This window comes from Chiloscyllium plagiosum, chromosome 25 (genome assembly GCF_004010195.1).
Source record: "Chiloscyllium plagiosum isolate BGI_BamShark_2017 chromosome 25, ASM401019v2, whole genome shotgun sequence".
Classification (NCBI taxonomy): domain Eukaryota; kingdom Metazoa; phylum Chordata; class Chondrichthyes; order Orectolobiformes; family Hemiscylliidae; genus Chiloscyllium; species Chiloscyllium plagiosum.
Window position 1 is genome coordinate 49,727,532 of NC_057734.1, and position 19,885 is coordinate 49,747,416.

General features: G+C 40.4%; 1 protein-coding gene across 1 annotated transcript in view; it reads right to left on the reverse strand.

The window, feature by feature from the left end:
* Nucleotides 1–19,885, reverse strand: part of LOC122562432 (glutathione hydrolase 1 proenzyme-like) — a 71,112-nt gene that overhangs the window by 17,030 nt on the left and 34,197 nt on the right. The window contains exons 3-6 of the mRNA XM_043715289.1: nt 14,120–14,284; nt 11,784–11,920; nt 7,464–7,651; nt 3,393–3,520 (exon numbers count right to left, since the gene is read on the reverse strand). Of these exons, the coding sequence (XP_043571224.1) occupies nt 3,393–3,520; nt 7,464–7,651; nt 11,784–11,920; nt 14,120–14,284 (618 nt within the window). The remainder of the gene's footprint in view (nt 1–3,392; nt 3,521–7,463; nt 7,652–11,783; nt 11,921–14,119; nt 14,285–19,885) is intronic.

Sequence of the window (19,885 nt, forward strand, 5' to 3'; positions counted from 1 at the left end):
GGAACTTGCAAGTGATGCTGTTCCCATGCAGTCCTTATTCTTCCAAGTACTCAAGATGGTGGTTTTGCAGTGTGTTGTGACCAATCTCAATTGGTTGCTACTTTACATCTTGTGGTGCTATTGATAGAAAGAGTGAATGCATTTGGTCGAGGATGTAGCGCAGTCAATCGATTGTTTTGTCATTGATGGCATTGAACTTCCTGTTCAAGCTGGAACCATTGAAAATGGGGAATCCTACATCACACCCCTCGCTTGTGTCTTTTAGATGCTCAACAGCATTTAGGGAGCCAAAAGGCAAGTCACTGAGCTTAGAACATCCAGCCTCTGAACTGCTCTTGTAGCTGTTGTATTTAAGTCCTGTTCCAGTTATGTTTCTAGTCAATGGAAAATATAATATTGATGATGGAGGATTCCAAGGTTAACAATGTCAAATATCAAGAACAGGTAGTTTGAATCTCTCTTGCTTTGGATGATCATTGCCTTTTAATTGTGTCGTATGAATGTTATTTGCCATTCATTAATTTAAACCTGAATGTCAAGACTTGCTAAATACAGGCACGAATTGATTCATTATCTCTGAAGTTGTGAATGAAACTGAGCATTGTGTAATCATCTGGAAACATCCCCTTTTCTGAACACGAGGTGTAAAAGTCATTGAAGATGTTGCTGAGAAAGATTGGACCTGGTTCATCACAACAACAAAAATTCTGCAGCCTGGGGCTATGATGATTATCCATTGACAATCATAACATTTTTCCTTTGAGATAGTTCAGACTCCAACCAGTGAAGAGGTGCTCCTGATCCTCATTGATGTCAATTTTACAAAGGCAACTTGATCCTATATTTGGTCAAATGTTGCCTTCATGTTAAGGACACGGCTCATCTCTGAACTTCAGATCTTTGATCCTTTGTTGGGCCAAGAGGTCTGAATGGTTCAGGTTGGTCTGAAACTGAGTATTAATGGATAAGTTATTATTTTCAGCATTTTCTAATATTTACAGTATCCACGGCATTTTGTGTTACTGGTAAGTGCTTTTTGATAACCCAATTCCTGACACTTTTCCTCATTTTGTTGGTCATTGAAAGTAAGGTAGTAGGGTGGTAAATGGCAGATTGGTTTCGTTCTGTCTTTTGTGTTCAGGACATAACTGGGTAGTTTTCCACTTTGTCATCTTGTAAAGTTGGAACGGCTTAGCTAGGCCTGGGCTCTAGGCCTGGACTCCTAACTACTCCTGGACCACAAGTCTTCACACTAAAGCTAGATGTTGGTCATGGTCTCTAGTCGTTACTGTATCCAGTATGTTTAGGATTCTTCTGTTTGGAAAATGTACAACATCATTCACAAATAGACGTGGCAGGACTTTGATGTGATCTGGAGGATTGTGGGTTATTTAGCTTGTGGTTCCACGTCAGTTTGCATCTTGGATGAATAACCCCTGTGAAACTGAAAACTGCCATTTCCTCATTGAAAATAACACTCATGCAGAGGTACAATTGGAGCGTCTGAGAGACTAGGTTTGGTAGGTTTTTGTCAATTCTGGGTAACAAGGGGACTGGAGAAAAGTTGGGCAATTGGGATTAAATTAATTGATTTTTAAATTTTAAAAAGTTCATTCCGGAGATGGTAGCATCTCTGGCTAGGCCAGCATTTATTGCCTGTCTCCAGTTGTCCTTTCGAAGATGCTGGTGAGTTGATTTCTTGACCTGCTGCACTCCATTTGTTTTACTAATGCTGTTGAGGAGGGAGTTCCAGGAAGTTTACCCGACGACAGGAATAGAATTGAGCGGCAGAGCAGGCCTGACTGGCCGAATGACCCATTCCCATTTCTAACATTCTATAGATTGACAAATGCATATGGCATATTGTGGGATATAAATGAATTAATGTTATTTCTGCAACTATAAATTCTGATACAGAACAGGAATGAGAAAATATATATTCAGCAAAAAGAAAGGATATGTTAGCATGAGACGTGAATACAGAACAATGGTGGATATATGGGCAAACAGGGAAAACATATGGGAAAAGAAACTGTATAAATTGCAAGGGTTTTTTGGGATATACTGTGCATTTTGGAATTGCCTTACCTGGCAATTAGACAAAGCACCCACCTGCAGGTGTACAAATAAAACGACGCTGCTGTTCAGAAATTTTGTCTCGGACTGAAATTATTGATGTGAGTGGGCTTTTGTTTCTCACACATGCCATTATTTTTAAAAGGCTACAAGCAGGGAAATTAGGGAACAAAAATCAAATGAGTAACATCTGTGGTTTCAAAATTACTAGAGTTTATAGTAAAGAATAGGATGGCTGGAAAAAGCTTCTGCTATCAAAGACAGCTTAGATTTGTAAAACTTCAGCACTGTGATCAGGTGTAACTGAATGAGTGACAATCAGAGGTATGCTGTCTTCTTTTGCGCTTCTGCTCCCCCACCCCCTGGCTCTCGAGTGCTATTTCATTTGCTTATGTTTTCTCTGCACACTGCTCTTTCCATGCCTTGTGTTCCCCACCCTCCAAAACCTCTGTCTTTCTCTCTCTCCCTCTGACTTTCTACTTCCTATTTTCTGAGCACTTTCTTCATGCTCAATTCTCCTCAGGCCCTTGCTACTGTGAAGAATAAACAGGCCCTGCAAGGAAAAGTAGCTACTCATAATCCGTAGTTAAAACCTGCTTTCTGAAAAACAACACAGCACTAAAACACTCTTTTTATGCAGCACTGAGATTTTGAAAATTGTGTATTATAATTATAATTAAGGCAGGTCTATGATTATAGTTGAAAAGGAGTCCTTCAATCAAAAAGAAATTGAGATCTATTAATTAATATGGAGTTTTGAAGAGTAGAACATAGAACATACAACGATACAGCACAGTACAGGCCCTTCAGCCCACGATGTTGGCAAGCATTTATCTTAATCTAAGATCAGCGTAACCTACAAACCCCTCAATTTATTGCCATCCATGTACTTGTCCTGCAGTCGCATAAATATCGCTAATGTCTCGAGTCGTGAGTTCATGGAATGCCCTGCCAGTAGCAGTGGTGGACACTCCCTCATTATGGGCATTTAAGCGGGCATTGGATAGGCATATGGAGGATAGTGGGCTAATGTAGGTTAGGTGGGCTTGGATCGGCGCAACATCGAGGGCCGAAGGGCCTGTACTGCGCTGTATTCTTCTATGTTCTATGTTCTATGACTCTACCACCACCGATGACAGTGCATTCCACACACCCACCACTCTCTACCTCAGTCCTTGGATAGCTCTGTCTAAAGGTAGCATAAGCACTATTGTGTACAATTCTAGTTTTCGAGTGTGAAGAACATGCATGCCTATTAAAGAGAGATCATAGTTTCGCAGCTCTAACTTTAGTTTCCATTGTCTACCAATCAAAACCTGGCATGATGAAGTTGGCTGGGGAAGATGGAAGATCAAATGAATTCTTTGTGCCTGGCGAAGAAAAGTCATCCATTTCGTCATTGAAAATGATCCCATTTTTTCTGGACCTCACCTTTGACCCAAAGCTGCAAGACAACAAAAATAAGAATTTATTTTAATAACACCAAAAATTTCTTATTCCATCCATTCTCTATACAGCAAGACCAGTCATTTTTGTCTTAATGTTCAATACCCACCCAAAGACAGATTGATACCAATTATCACTACTTACTTTCACATAAGTATTTTCAAATCCATAATCTATACCAATGAATGTGGGGACTAAATATTATATTCCCAGATTTGTAAATGACACTAAATTAGGTATGAGTGAAATTTGTGGAGTTGATGCAAAGGCATTCAAGGGCAAATGAATGAGCAAATGTTTGGCAGTTGGAACACAATGGGGATAAATATAAGATTATCCAGTTTGATAGGTAGACTAGGTTCTAAGAGATGCCACTTGGTTGCTTCTCCAGAGTCCATGTTCACCTTCATCCACCAACATCTCATAATATGCTTCAAGGGCAGTAACTGTGTCCACCCTTCATCCATGGAAGTCAGTATTGACATAACACAAGCCTAACCACGTCATTATGGCTCAGAAAACACACATGCACCTCACTGCACTTTAAGGCTCACCGACACTTTACACTGAAATGCTCCTTCAGGGTTGCTCTGCACAGCAGCACACATCCCTTTGCAAGAATCTGACACAGGATACATCTCAGGGTCCATTGCTTGGTTTCATTTTGCAATTAGTTGGACATTCATAACACTACTGCAGGTTTCTTCTCACCAGCTGTCATTGCACTGACCCAGATGATATATTTCAGTCTAAGATGGCAATATTTAGTACCGTGCTCTCTTTGGGCAATATTGAGGAAAGAGGATGGTCCTCCTCTCCACCATTGTCCGCTAAAAGGTGAGCCTCTGTAATAACGGTTCACCATCAGACTTTGACTGGCAGTTCCTGGCTTGCAGTGTTTGAACAAGTGTACATTTGGGATTTAAATATGGTGCTGACGGTGACAATGCCATTCACCATGTACGTCCCACTTTCTCAACTGCATCTCTTACCCGAATATAGAAGTGAGCCATTCCACCCAATTGGTCTATTCTGTTGTTTTAACCTTACTTCACTCATCCTGTCAGCATATCCTTCTCCCTCAGGTACTTTATTAGTTTCCCCTTAAAAATATCAATGCAATTCCCCTCAAAAAGCAAGCTCCAGATTTCAACAGTTCTTGGGGTAATATGGTTTCTTCTGACTTCTTTAGGATATTTATTGGTAATTATTTTACATTTATGAAATTTCAGTTTCATACATGAGTAGATGTGAAGACATTTATATATCTACTGTATTAAGAATTTACCATCTCAGATGTTTAAAGTCACACTTTCTCATTCCTGGAGAAAAGGGTCTCTGTCTCTTTCTTGATAATTATAACCTAAAGTTCTAGAATAAATCTTCTTTGCATGTTCTCTGGTGACTTTATCTTCTTTTTGTAATATGAAGACTTTAAATGTGGATAGATGATGAGATTAGATAAGATTCCCTCCAGTATGGAAACAGGCCATTTGGCCCCAAGTCCACACTGACCCTCTGAGTGGATATGGAAAGCCAAATCAGAAGTGGTGAGTGCCAAAGATACGAATGAAGAACGATACTGCGTAGGCCGTTATGAGAGCTTCAGGCACGAGAAGGTTAGGTAAAGTCATGAAAATGATAACAGAAAAGTACTTGCAATTATAAAGCAACTTTGATGACAACAGTATAATCTAAGAATTCTAAAGCCAATCAACATGAGTTTTGGGAAGATTTGTAGCTCAGGTTGAGGTTCTGGATGTAAGTTTGCTTGCTGAGCTGGAAGGTTTGTTCTCAGACGTTTCGTCACTATGCCAGATAACATCACCAGTGAGCATCCAGGGAAGCACTGGTGTTATGACCTGCTTTCTATTTATGTGTTTAGGTTTTTTTGAGTTGGTAATGTCATTTCCTGCGAGGATGTCATATTCTGCGCTTGAAAGTCATTTTAAACTGAACAGACTATATTAAGGAAGCTTGCAAACACTGCTTGCAGACACTGACATTTACCAACAGGTGGCGATAGACCCTCCCCGACAAGCAGAGAACCGAATCACAGCCCTTACTCAAAAAACTTCAGAAATCTAGAGAATTAAACAAGATAGACTTCCAAAAAATGAAACCAGACGAATTGAACACACTATGCTTCTACGGATTACCCAAAATTCACAAACCAGGAGCCCCACCCTCAAACCCATAGTCTCGGTATCTGGAACACCAATGTACAAATTAGCCAAGGAACTACACCAAAGACTAAAACACTTCGAAGAAGACTCACACTACTCCATTCAGTCCACTCAAGAATTGCTAAACACCAAAGACACCAAAATAGAAGAGGATGAAATGATAGTCTCCTTTGATGTAACAACCCTGTGCACATCCATCCAACTTCAACCTGCCAAGGAACACTGACTACACTATTAGAGGAGCTAAAGACACATACACCAAATGCCACCAACTTCATCAGCAAGGACAACATCGTCAAGCTAGTGGGCATATGCCTTATAACCCACTTTACTTTCAATAGCAAAACCCACAGACAAACCAATGGGACAGCCAAGGGATCTCCAATATCAGGGTTCTTAGCAGAGGCAGTAATGCAGAGACTCGAACAAACAGCTCTGCCAACCATCCAACCCAAACTTTGGGTCTGCTACATGGATGACACTAAGCAAAATAAATTAGAGGAAACCTTCAAGACTATCGGTAATACCTTTACTGGCATAAAATTCTCTAAAAGAGGAGGAAAACAACAACAAGCTGCCATTCCTAGATGTCACTGTCGAGCAAACAGCCAATGGGGAACTTCAAACCAGTGTCTACAGGAAAACAAAACATACTGACCAAATACTGAACTACAGAAGCAATCAGCCCAACACCCAAAATGAAGCTGCATTAGAACATTATTTCAATAAGCCACCACATATTGCAGCACCGAGGAACTCCAAAGAGTACACAGTGTATTCAAAAAGAACGGTTACCCATAAACACAGTCTGCTGATTTCTCAGCAACAAACCCAAACAAGCAGACAAAACACATCCAGAAACCCTAGACATCTCAGAAATGACTGCTAGACTACTCAGACCCCTTGGCATCATGGTAGCCCACAAACTCACCAACACACTGAAACAGCAGCTAATGAACTTAACAAAACTAATGTCATTTACAAAATACCTTGCAAGGACTGTAACAAACACTACATTGGACAAAAAGGCAGAAAACTAGCCACTAGGATACATAAACATCAACTAGCCACAATATGACATGACCCTCTCTCACTAGTATCCTTACATACAGATGAGGAAGGACACCAGTTCGACTGGGACAACACATCCATCCTAGGCTAAGCCAAACAGAGACACACATGAGCATTCCAACCAGAACTCTATCAACAAACACATCGACTTGGACCCCATTTACCACCCTCTGAGCAAAATAACAGGAAATGACATCACCACAGGAAATGACATCACCAACCCAAGGAAACCTAAACACATAAATAGAAAGTGGGTCATTACACTAATGCTTCACCAGAGGCTCACTAATGAGGTTACTGGGCATGGTGGCAAAATGTCTGAAAACGAACCTACCAGCTCAGCTAGCAACTTACTTCCTGACCAAATCTCTTTGATTTGCAATTTTTATTGTTATTTAGGAAACAAATAAAAGTAGCTATAGTGACTGACAAGTGGAGGGAATCATCATTCTCTTTCCTTCATTCTTATGTGGAGTTATATTTCTACCCACGTCACCCTCCGCCCATTATTACAATTCCTATTGTGGCCAAAAAGAGCTGTGAAAAAGTTAATATACCAAATAAGGTACCCCATTACCCTCTCATACACAACAATAGCAGGACCAAGCAGAAACAGCAAGGGGAAGGAAACAAATAGAGATGTTATCACAGCAAATGAATATTTTAAGACCAGTAATCTCTTACTATAAATTAATGGTGCTGGTTACTGACACTGCACTGCCATCCTCTGCTACAAGGGACAAATGGGATGTCCCATGATCATCGGTGGTGTAGAACTCAGGCTCATAGTATCCTGTAGGACGTGTTATATTGTCTGAGATTTTACTCCACAGCTTTGCCGCGAAATACTCTGAAGTCATATTGGAAACGAACTATTAATGAAAAGGATCCAAAGAATAAAATGGTTAGTATAGTGCAGTGGACCTCTCACTTTAGAGACCAGGATTTGAATAAGTCCAGACCGAATGGATGAAGTCTGTCTCTGTCTCTGCTGAATATTCAGGTTTTCAATTTAATGGATATGTGCAGGCTGAACCGAAAACACACCAGTCAATATTAAATGGTCAGTCTCATTCATAGAGGACATAGGATAGTTGGTGTTGGAAATGGCTGATGTCACACAGGATAGTTGAAATGCATCTCTGACAATGACTTCAGGCAGTGTCTTTAAGGCAGTGTTCAGTTTGTGTGGAAAGTTCTGGCAACTAGCGCACAACATTCCAGGAACTCAACTGCTTCCTCAGAGAATCATGGTGGACTATACAGGGTATGATTGTATGATTGTTTCTAAACAAAGGCACAGGCTAAGACCTTCTGGTCCATCTTATTCATGCCGGCTTATTGAAAGATCTGTCGAATGAGTCCCACTCCCACATTTTCCAAAGCCCTGCAAATTTTATCTTCACAAATATAAATCTAACTCCCTTTTGAAAAGTATTTTTGAAAATCTTTCCACCATCAGGCAGTGGTTTTCCGATCCCTGCAATTCACTGTGTCTCCCTGTTTCATTTTACTCCACATCCTAAATCTGTTACATTTGGTTACTGACCTTGCTGCATGTGGAAATGATTTGTTGTATTTACTTTTTCAAAGTTTTACCTAATTATGAATTTTCTTTTTGAGGCATGCTTTTTATGCTCCCACCCAGCAGTTTCGGATCAAAAGAACTAGTTAAGGAGAATGTAATTTTAAAAACTGTCTTCAGGCTTAAGTTCCTTTCGAACTCCATTTGCTGCATATTAATAGTAAAACTACCATATATGGTAGTCTTAGACATAACAGGCTCTAATCTGAATGTGGGATTGCTCAGAGATTATTCATTGAACTGCATCAATAATGCATTATTTATCTAACTCCTCCCACATGGTTATTTGTGCCCAGTAGGGAGCAGCTTAATGACATCATCACAAGGTTGCTCTAGAGTCCTAAAGCCGATCCACAATACCCCTTTCTAAGACTTTCCTCCTTTCCTTCTAAACATTGATGAACATATTTATACATTCTCAAATGAATCAAGTGACTTAGATTACTCCTTTTTACAACACTTTGTGTACAGTTTCTCCTTATCTCTCTCACTCCTCCCGAGTCCTTGACTTGATTAATCTGTGTTATTAGATGGATAAGGAAAGTCTGTGATAAGGTATAGAAACACTTCACATGAAGTTGGTGAGTTTTTTCTTTCTCTGCTGATTTCCATTAATTCAGAGATTTAATCAATCTGGAAGCTTGATCACACACCTTGAACAAGTAGTGCTTGCTGAAGGGTCCTATGCTGGTATAATTCCAGTAATACAGAGGGAAATTGCTTCTTCTATGTAAATAGCTTGTCTATAAGGCGATGTTGTGTGGGAAAACAGGGATGTAGTTCATTCTTCAGTAGTTATTCCTCACGTAAAGAAGCATGTTCCATTGGAGTATTGACCTGTTCTTGAAGGTTCTGTCTCAAAGCATACATTTATGTTTTGACTTGGAAAAGATTTGGTTTGATGTTTGATGTGTTCTTTAGACTGTACAGTTTCTAATGTTTCCAAACAAAAAAATCTATTTTTTTTTTGTGGAAAACTAGAATTGTGGATGAGATCCGACTCTGTTCATTTTGCTTCCCAAGTGGCTGGATCAAAACCGGAAACAAACAGGTTCGAGTGTGGGCGGCACGGTGGCAAAGTGGTTAGCACCACTGCCTCACAGCACCAGGGACCCGGGTTCAATTCCTGCCTCAGGCGACTGTCTGTGTGGAGTTTGCACATTCTCCCCGTGTCTGCGTGGGTTTCCTCCGGGTGCTCCAGTTTCCTCCCACAGTCCAAAAATGTGCAGGTCAGGTGAATTGGCCATGCTAAATTGCCTGTAGTGTTAGGTAAAGGGGTAAATGTAACCAGAATGGGTCTGGGTGAGTTGTTCTTCGGAGGGTCAGTGTGGGCTTGTTGGGTCGAAGGGCCTGTTTCCACACTGTAAGTAATCTAATTTAAAGTCATTCAGCACAGAAAACGGCCCTTCAGTCCATTTTATGTGCTCCAGTCATTTAACATCTATCTATCCTAATCCCATTTTTCTAGCATTTGATCCATAGCTTTGTCTGTTTTGATTTCAAGTGCTTTTCTAAATTGATCTTAATTGTCGTGATGGTCCATACTTCTACAACCACTTTGGCAATGAATAACAGATATTCACAACCCTTTTGAAACTTCTTGTAACTTTATGAACCATTTCTCCCCCTCAACTTCTCTCTAAATCCCCTACTCCTTACTTTAAAACTGCAACAATAACCTGGTTATTGAACAGAAAAGGGTCTCCCTATCTACTCCATCTATGCCACTCATATCTTTGTATAATTCAGTATCGTCTCTCGTAAGAATGACCCCAACCTAATTAGTCTGTCTTCTTAGCTGAAACACTCCAGCCTAGGCGTAATTCTTGAGTGTCCTCCATACTCTCTCTAATGCAATAACATCCTTTTTATAGTGTGACAGCCAGAACTGTGTACAGTACTGTGACCTAACGAACACTGTAAATGGTCCATCAGAACCTCTTAGCTTTTGCAATGCTTTTTAATGCTTTGACTAATAACAGCAAATATAGGGCAACCCCTGCATCCGCTGAATCATTTTCCATGGATTTAGTCACCTGCGGTTTACTGCAGCTTGAACATATTAAAGGGAACCTTCCGGAACCAGGGACCGGAGGTTGCTGCAAAGGTGAATGTCCGGTTGAGCTGAATGGGTTTGCACCTATCTGCAGTTTTGGGCTCCTGTGGTAGGTCTTGGAATGTATTCCCCCCGCAGGTACAGTGGGGTTCTTAATTTTTGTAAACACCTTATCCAATTGTCCTGCTATCTTTAAGGATCAATGGACGTGCACATCACGGTCCCTCTGTACTTCCAAAGGGTCCTACCATTCAACATGCATGCCCTTGCATTGTTAGTCCACCCAAAATACATCCCACATTTTGTGAGGATTAAATTCCATTCTTCCTATTAAGCCCATCTGATCAGCCCATCTAATTTATTTTGTAGTCTAAGGTTTCTCTCCTCACTATTTATCAAAGCATCAATGTTTGTGTCATCTGTGAACTTACTGTCATACCTCCTATATTCACATCTGGATCATTAATATGCTTAACAAAGGCTTCCAGCAAAACAAAATCCTTTGACCATCACCCTCTGTTGCCTACTACTAAGCATCTACACGTCCTCAAAAAATTCAAACAAATTCATTAGACATGACCTTCCATTTACAAAGCCAAGCTGATTATCCTTGATTAATCCTTGTCTTTTCAAGTGGAGATTGATCTGCCTTAGCATTTTTGAGAAAATTTGTAGCCCAGGTTGATGTTAAGTATGAAAGTTAGCTGGCTGAGCTGGAAGGTTTGTTTTCAGACATTTCATCACCATGACCAGGTGTTGGTTTCTTAAGGTTTGATATCACCCTGTAAGACCTATAAATAGTGAGGTGGGACATACCACCAGTGCTTCGCCAGAGACACGTACTGGTGATGTTACCTAGTCACGGTGACAAAATGTCTGAAAACAAGCCTTCCAGCTCAGCGAGCTATCTTACATATTGATTCTGTCTCTCCAATTGTTTCCCAATAGTTTCCAACTGTTTCCAACAGTGATGGCTTCTTGACTGGCCAGAGAGGTTTTGAAAATAATGTCAGAGTCCCTGTTTCTCACAGCAAAGTATTCATTTAAAATGCTAGCTATGTCTTCCAGGTCTACATGGAATTGTCACATTAATCCCTTGAGTTTATCATCAATGAACTTGGTGTCTCCAATCAATCTTACAAACTCATCACAAGTCACCTTCTTGGAAACCCTAGAACATTACAACAGGAACAGCAGTGCTTTTCCAGTGTCATATGCATGCAAATACCTAGACAATGCCTAACTCACACCCATGGACATTCAAGGTAGAACAAGAACTAATGACAATTCAGTTAGTGTGCAGTGTGACTGTGCATGGTGAAGACATTTCAATTAACTGAACAACATTAGACTGACAATTTACCTCAGTCATGTTGACAAATCGTGGATCTCCCATCATGCCTCTCCTTGCAAATGCAAATTTAAAGGCTTCAGCTATTCGGTGATATGTCAAGGCCCTCTGCTTCGGAGAAGAAATACTATCTGAAGTAAAATTGTAACCTGTAAATAAAAAGTAAGCTGAGACATAACATGGGAATGTAATTATCTGAATAAAGTCCATCAGTAATCCAAGGAAGATGGGATAAAGATCTTTTATGGTGGTTTTAATGTGAGATCAGTACAAAACATCAGAAGCCAATGTCACACCATTCTTAATACATGAAAGGAAATTCAGACACATTAGTCTCACATGAAAAATTGACAGACTGTTACAATGGATCATCCAAAGACCTTCCAAAATAAAATAGTCAACACATTTTCAGGAATGAGAGATCCTATCTGTTCTCCCACTTGAAGCTACATCTCAATTTGACTCTGGAAGTAACCGAACTGATTGGCACAGTCAGAACCCCAGTTGTGCTTTCCCTGCTATTGGTGTGCCTCAAGCTCAAAGGCTGTGATGGTTCACAAGGGCACTAGAATAGAATTATAGAGTTATAAAGCTATTATAGCATTGGAAAGAGTTCCATCAGCCCATCATATCCTCGTTGGTCATTAATCATCCATCTATTCTGAGCCAATATTCCATCAATTGGCCCATAGCCTTCTATGCTATAAGACTTCAAGGGCTCGTCTAATTAGTTTTTAAATGTCTTCAGGGTTCCCGCCATTTTAGGCAGTGTGTTCCAGATACCCAAAACCCTCTGGGTGAAAATATTTTTTCTCAAATCCCCTGTAAACCTCCTGCCCCTTACATTAAAACTGTTATTGACCCCTCACTAAGGGGAAACGTTTCTCCCTATCTACCCTGTCTACACTGCTCAACACAATCAGATTCCGTCTCAGCCTAAGGAAAACAACTGTTCATAGCGGAACCATCCCAGCTCAGGCAATACCCTGATGAATCTTTTCTGCGCTGTCTCTAATGTAATTACATCCTTCCTATAATGTGGCAATGAGAGCCAATATTCCAGCTGTGGCCTAACTAACACTATATACAGTTCCATTATAATCTCCCTCTTTTTGCGTTGCTTGATGGGCTGAACTAGTTCCTGGAGCAGCACTGAGAAACCTTGGAGAACTAACAGTCTGAACAGCTTCCAAACCCATTAAACAGCATCAATGACATGGCTGACAATATCAAGGTTTATTCAATCAGTCTTTGAAATGAGTGGCCAACCATTCAGCCCAAATAGGCAGTAGCACTACTAAGTTGTACTTTGTACCAGCTGTGGGATCCCAACACAACCTTCAGTGGAGAAATCTAACTTGTTGACCAGGAAGAGACTTTCAAAAGGCCAAAGGCACTGATTTCTTTCACATGACTGTACCTCCTAACCTGGATTCAAAAATGTCTTCCAGCACAGCTGGTCCATCCCTCATCCTAAATTGATTCCCCATCCCCACACTTTGAACTCGAGGCACACATTTCAAACATAGTTCTTTTGAATACTTGGTCAGGAAAGCAATTGAATTGGAATAGCTGTGGGGACTGCATATCTACTGCCCATAATTGCCACTCACTTGATGAACATTTTCTGTGGAGTTTTTGTGGCCACAATACTAGGATAACATGGAAGCTTTGGAGAGGTACCAGGATGCTGACTATGAGGAAAGGTTAAAAAGAGTCGGATTGTTTTCACTGGAAAGACAGCAGCTGAGAGGAGGCCTGATAGAGGCCTGTAAGAGGGGTGGAAAGGATGGGTAGTCAGAGGCTTTTTTTTTTCAATTACAAGGGGGCACAGGTTCAAGGTCAGATGGGGATGTTTTTCATGCAGAAAATAGTAGGAGCCTGGAACTCACTGCCAGAAAAAGTGGTGGAAGCAGGCACAATGGCAACAGTTAAGAGGCATCTGGATGGTCACATGAATAAGGAGAGATTAGAGGCTTATGGACCAAATAATGGCAGAAGGTTTGTTTTTCAGTTTAGTTAGGGCATGATGATTAGCACAGGCTTAGAGGGCCGAACGGTCCGTTCCTGTACTGTACTTCTTTTTTGTTCTTATAAATAATTATTTCACCAACTGATCTCAGAAACACAAAGCTTGGTGAAGCTGAATAAAATCATTGGACCAAATAATGAAATCAATACTGGAAGTTTGGGTAGGTCATAACTGAATGATCTGACTGCACAACCATGGGAAGATTTCTGTGGATTTCAGTGGGAATCGCAGAGAAGCAAATGACATTTTAATTCTGGCCATTCCTGTTGGTGTTACCTATCCTGCTGACCAAAACGTCATTGCTGTGATATCTCACCCTTCAGGATGTTCAGTATCAATGCAAGCACAGGTCCACTGGTAGGGGCACTTGGCACAAACAACGTGTAGTTACCAATCGATATGTTCACCATATCTTTAGGTAATAGGTAATGAGCTCTGTAACCTCTCAGGTCCTCAAGAGTTATAATCCCACCTGCAGAGGAGAAAGTAATTCAACACAATGGTGCCAAATAAATATAGGAGAGTAGATGTAGACTCATTATCATCGCAGTAGTCAACTGTCCTCCATCATACACAGTTTAATCAGCACTGCATACGACATGACAGAGTGGAAAAATCAGTTTATATGTATTTCTGAGGAAGGTCATAACAGCCCATATACAATCATTCTTAAAACGTAAGCTTGCAGAATTAATTTCCTATCTCTGCTATTTTAGATGAGATGATGAAAGTCTTCCTGAATTGCTGGAGTCTGTGTATTGAGGTAATCACAGTACCGTTCAATGTTACGACCAAGTCATAAAGAAACATGTCCAATTTAAAATGGTGTGTAACTTGGAAGATAAGTTGGAGATGGCAGTATTTTTTTGCCTGTTGCCATTGCCTTTCTTACAGAAAATCATATTTAATTAACTTGCTGGAGATTTTGTGAAGAGACTATCATTAAAGAAGAAATGGTGAGGCATCTGGATGTGAGGGGTTCCATTAGGCAGATGCAGCATGGATTCAGGAAGGGAAGGTCGTTTTTGACTTATCATTATTAGTCAAATAATCATTAAAGAAGGTCATCTTTAACTCCACTTACTGGAGTTCTTTGAGGATGTAACAAATGCAGTGGATGGAGAAGAACAAATGGGGTATGTTGTATACTTGGATTTCCAGAGGGCATTTGGTAAGGTGCTGCATAAAAGACTCATTCATAAGATAAGAATGCATGGAGTTGTGGGGAAAGTACTGGTATGGATAGAGGACTGGGCAACCAATTGAAAGCAGAGAGTTGGGATAAATGAATGTTTCTCTGGTTGGAGATCAATGGTGAGCAAAGTGCTGCATGGGTTGGTGTTGGGCACACAACTGCTCATGATATATATAAATGATTTGGAAGAGGAGACCAAGTGTAACGTATCTGAGTTGCTGACGACACTAAATTGAGTGGAAAGGCAAACTGTTCAGAGGATGTGGAGGATCTGCAGAGAAATTTAGGTTAAGTGAGTGGGTAAGGGTCTGGCAGATGGAGCACAATGTTGGTAAATGTGAAGTTATCCTCCTTGGAAGTAAAAATAGTAAGTAAGAGTATTGTTTAAATGGTGAAAGATTGCAGCGAGCTGTTGTGCAGAGGGACTTACGAGTGCTCGTATATGAATCACTAAACGTTGACTTGCAGGTGCAACAGGTAATCAGGAAGGCTAATGGAATATTGGCTTCCATTACTAGAGTGATTGAATTTCAGAGCAGGGAGGTTCTGCTGCAATTGTACAAGGTGTTGGTGAGGCCATACCTGGAGTATTGTGCACAGTTCTGGTCTCCTTACTTGAGGAAGGATATACTGGCTTTGGGGGCGGTGCAGAGGAGGTTCACCAGGTTGATTCCAGAGATGAGGGGGTTACCCTATGGAGAGAGGTTGAGCCGCCTGGTCTGTACTCGCTAGAATTTAGAAGAATGCGAGGGATCTTATAGAAACATATAAAATTATGAAAGCCATAGATAGGATAAAGGCAGCCAAGTTGTTTCCACTGAGATGGGTGAGACTAGGACATCGGGGAAGTAGATTTAGGACATAGCTGAGGAGCAACTGCTTTCCCCAGAGAGTAGTGAATCTATGGAATTCTCTGCCTAAGGAAACAGTAGAGGCAGCTTCATTAAGTATATTCAAGACGCAGTTGGATGGGTTTTGCATGGTAGGGGAATTAAGGGTAATGGGAATAATGCAGGTAGGAGGAGGTGGGACATGGATAGATCAGCCATGATCTTAATGAATGGTGGACCAGGCTCAACGGGCCAAATGGTCTAATCCTGCTTCTATTATTATGAAGCTATGAATAACAGGGTTGATGAGGGTATTGCTGGTGATGTAGTGTACATGCATTCTAAAGGCATTTGAATAGTGCCACACAACAAACTTGTGAAAAATTCATGAAATAAAAGGGACAATAGCAACATGAATACAAAATTAGCTGCTGAGTGATGGGATTCAGAGACTATTTATTAAATAGGATATTTAATAGGATATTTTTTAAACTAGAAGAAGGCTTTTAATGGAGTTCCGTGGTCATTGTAGGGGCTCTTGTTTTTCCTAATTTATGATAATGATCAAGATTCTGGCATGCAGGGAATAATTTCAAAGCTTGTACGAGATACAAAACTTTGCAAGGAGGATGAAGTTGACCTGCCCTTCTCAATCTACCATAAATATGGTGATGGGGTTTTTTTTTATCTTCAACAGGGTATTTGTACACGATGTGGTGATACTTACATTAGTCTCATAGCATAAGAACTAGATGTTGGTAACACACAAAGGTTCAATACATGCTTATTACAGATATTGGAATCTGTACACATGACTATCAAAGGCACCTCCATGTCTGGACTAATACAGAGCAATTCATTTCAAACTTTTGCTTGCTCTGTCAATATGTCATGCTGCAAGTGTCTCCAGCAAGATGGAGCCTGAGACCTTTAAACCATCAGGACACAGGGCATGATATAATAATGATCCCATGAGCATGTCTCCTGGTCACGTATTGCATACCAGCTGTAGAAGATAATGCAATGGGATAGTGCAGATCTTCAAATGGACATTGATAAGTTGGTGGAATGGGCAAATATATTTCAGATAAAGTTCAATGAGGGAAGTATGAGGTGATACAGATGGTTGAAAGAACATGTAGAGATTGTATAAAGAATATTACTTTAAAGAGTGAGCAGGAGAGACCTAGGTGTTGTGTGTGTTTGTGTTATATATAATGTACATAAATCATTAAAGACAGCAGGAGAGGTCAAAAGAGTGGTTAAAGAAGCATAACCTATCTTAGTCTTTGTTAATATGGTTATACAGTACAGGAGCAGGAGGTTATGCTGAACGTGTATGAGATACAAGTTAGACCTTGCCTCGAGTATTGTGTACTGTTCTGGTTCCCACACTTCAGGAAGGATTTGAGCACATTGAAGAGAGAGCAAAAGGGATTTACAAGAATGGTTCAAGAGATATAAAAATACAGGTACAAAGATAGATTGGAGAGGTTGGGACTATTTTCCTCAGAGAGGAGAAGGCTAAGAGAAGATTTGATAGAACAGTTTAAAATCACAAGGACTAGAGAGAATAGAGAGGATGAAACTGATCTGACTGATGAAAAGTCCAAAAAACAATGGGGCACAGATTTAAAGTGATTTGCAAAAGAAGTTCATGTGAGGTAAGAAAAACCTTTTCATACAAATGAAATGAGAATTGTGGTAGTGGCAGGATCAAAAGATGCATTCAAAAGGGCATGAGATAATTGTTTAAAATGAAATAATGTGTACAGTTATAGGACAAGGGTGACAGAATTGCAATCAATCATGATACCTATTCAAACAGCCTATGCAGATATAGGTGGCATAGTGGCACGGTGGTTAGCACTGCTACCTCACAGCGCCATGGACACAGGTACAATTTCAGCGTTGGGAGACTGTCTGTTTGGGGTTTGCAGGTTCTCCCCATGTCTGAGTTATCTTCATTCCAGTGTTTCAGTTTCCTTCCACAGTCCAAAGATATGTAGGTTAGGTGGATTGCCCTGGGAAATGCCTTGGGAAATGTGGGGTTATGGAAGTGGGTTTGTCCTTGGTGGGATGCGTTTGTGAGGGTGGGTGAAGAGTTGGTGGATCTCATTATGCACTGTAATGATAAACAAAGTCTTTTCCCTGGAGTGTAGAGGGTATAGGTTTAGGGTGAGAGGGGAAAGATATCAAAGAGACCTAAGAGGCAAGTTTTTCATGCAGAAGATGGTAAGTGTATGGAATGAGCTGCCAGAGGAAGTGGTGGAGGCTGGTACAATTGCAACATTTAAAAGGCATCTGGGTGGGTATATGAATAGGAAAGGTTTGGAGGGATATGGGCCGGGTGCTGGCAGGTGGGATAAGATTGGGTTGGAATAGCTGGTCGGCTTGAACAAGTTGGACTGAAGGGTCTGGTTCCGCACTGTACATCTCTATGACTCTATTTATGTAGTAGAAGTCTGCTGTTGGCAACCAGCCAGTTCCCACATTGTAATAACTGAAAACTTTAAATTTTAATCTGAGAATTATGAAGGGACACAAGTCTCAATTCAAACCAGTGTATAAATTGGTTTAAATCACACAATAAAAGCTAGATGCATTTAAATTAAATAACTTAAAATTACACACTGCTCTCACTAATGATGACCATGAAAGCTCTTACCAATTGTTACAAAAACCCATTTGGTTTACAAATGTCCTTCGCAGAAGGAAATCTGCCTTCCTTACTTGGTCTAGCCTACATCTGTCTCAAGTTCAGGTGGTTAATTCTGAACTGGGTCTGAAATGGCCTAGCAAGCCATTCACTTCAAAGGCATTTAAGGATGTGCAGCAGATGCTGGTCTTGCCAGCAAAATCCATATCTCATGAAAGAATAAAGAAAAAAAACTTAGGGAAAAATCTCCAGACAAGAAATGATTAATCAGTGCAATGAATCTCTTCGCTGCAGCATTACAGGTTATTTACCTTAGTATCCAACTACATTTTGAATATCTTTCATGTCTTTGTCTCCAACTAGAATATTACTTCCAATGTTGTTTATCCTCCATATGAAGAACTTCTTCCTCAAATGTTTTGGTTTGTATGCTTTCTTTTGAAGCAATAATCTGTTTTCATCTTGTCTATCTTTTGTGTTTTAATGCTATTGTGTTTCTAGTCTGTAACACACAAGTGTCACAGACTTTCCTCATACCTCATAACTTATCTCCCTAATACCTAGGATCAGTTATCTTTGCTGCTTTTGTGCAACAACAGAATAGAGTGATGTATCTGATAATCATACACAACAGATTGTAGTAACAGCCAGAAATATAGGTCATCTATCAGGGTTTCTATTAGTCCAAAGGGTGTATTTTTCATTGCATATTATAATATGTCACAGATTGGAATATGTGGAATTTATTCCTGATGACAATTTGACATGGCCTGGGATATTTTCCATTTTCTTTTATCCAGAAAAGCATGATATAAACATAAATCAACGTTGATTCTTTCTTTAAGTGTACTTTTTAAAAGTTTTTGTTGCTAAATTGTCATTCCTCTGTGTTTGCAATCACCTTCCTATCTCCATCTCTTCTATCTCTGTCTCCATCTCCATAGCCTTCAGGACTGGATCTCGAGTTTTTAGTGGGTGGAGTTTCCCATCCACATGGTGTGAAGGAGGCCTATAGTGGCATGATTGTCGAAACACTTGCCTCTACGGATGGTTCCACAGAGGTGGTTGACGTGTCTTTCATAGTCTTCTCCCTAGTTTTAATTATGTATGACAGCGGATCAATTTTTTTAAGCACGAATCCATGGAGAGCTGTCACCAAACTTCCTTATGTGGACTGTATCTCCCGGTGTCTCATCTCTGTCTATCATGATCCGTTTGTTGGATTCTTGATTGATTAAATCTTGATGCTTAAGTTTGGGAAAGTCAGGCTAAGCCGTGTCCAAAGTGTCAGCCCATCCACCAGGGCTGCACTTGTCATCATTTGTGGCACGATCCTGAAGTTGAAGAGGCAACTTGCAAGCTTTTTGAACATCTGGACCACCCGCTCAGCTAGAACAT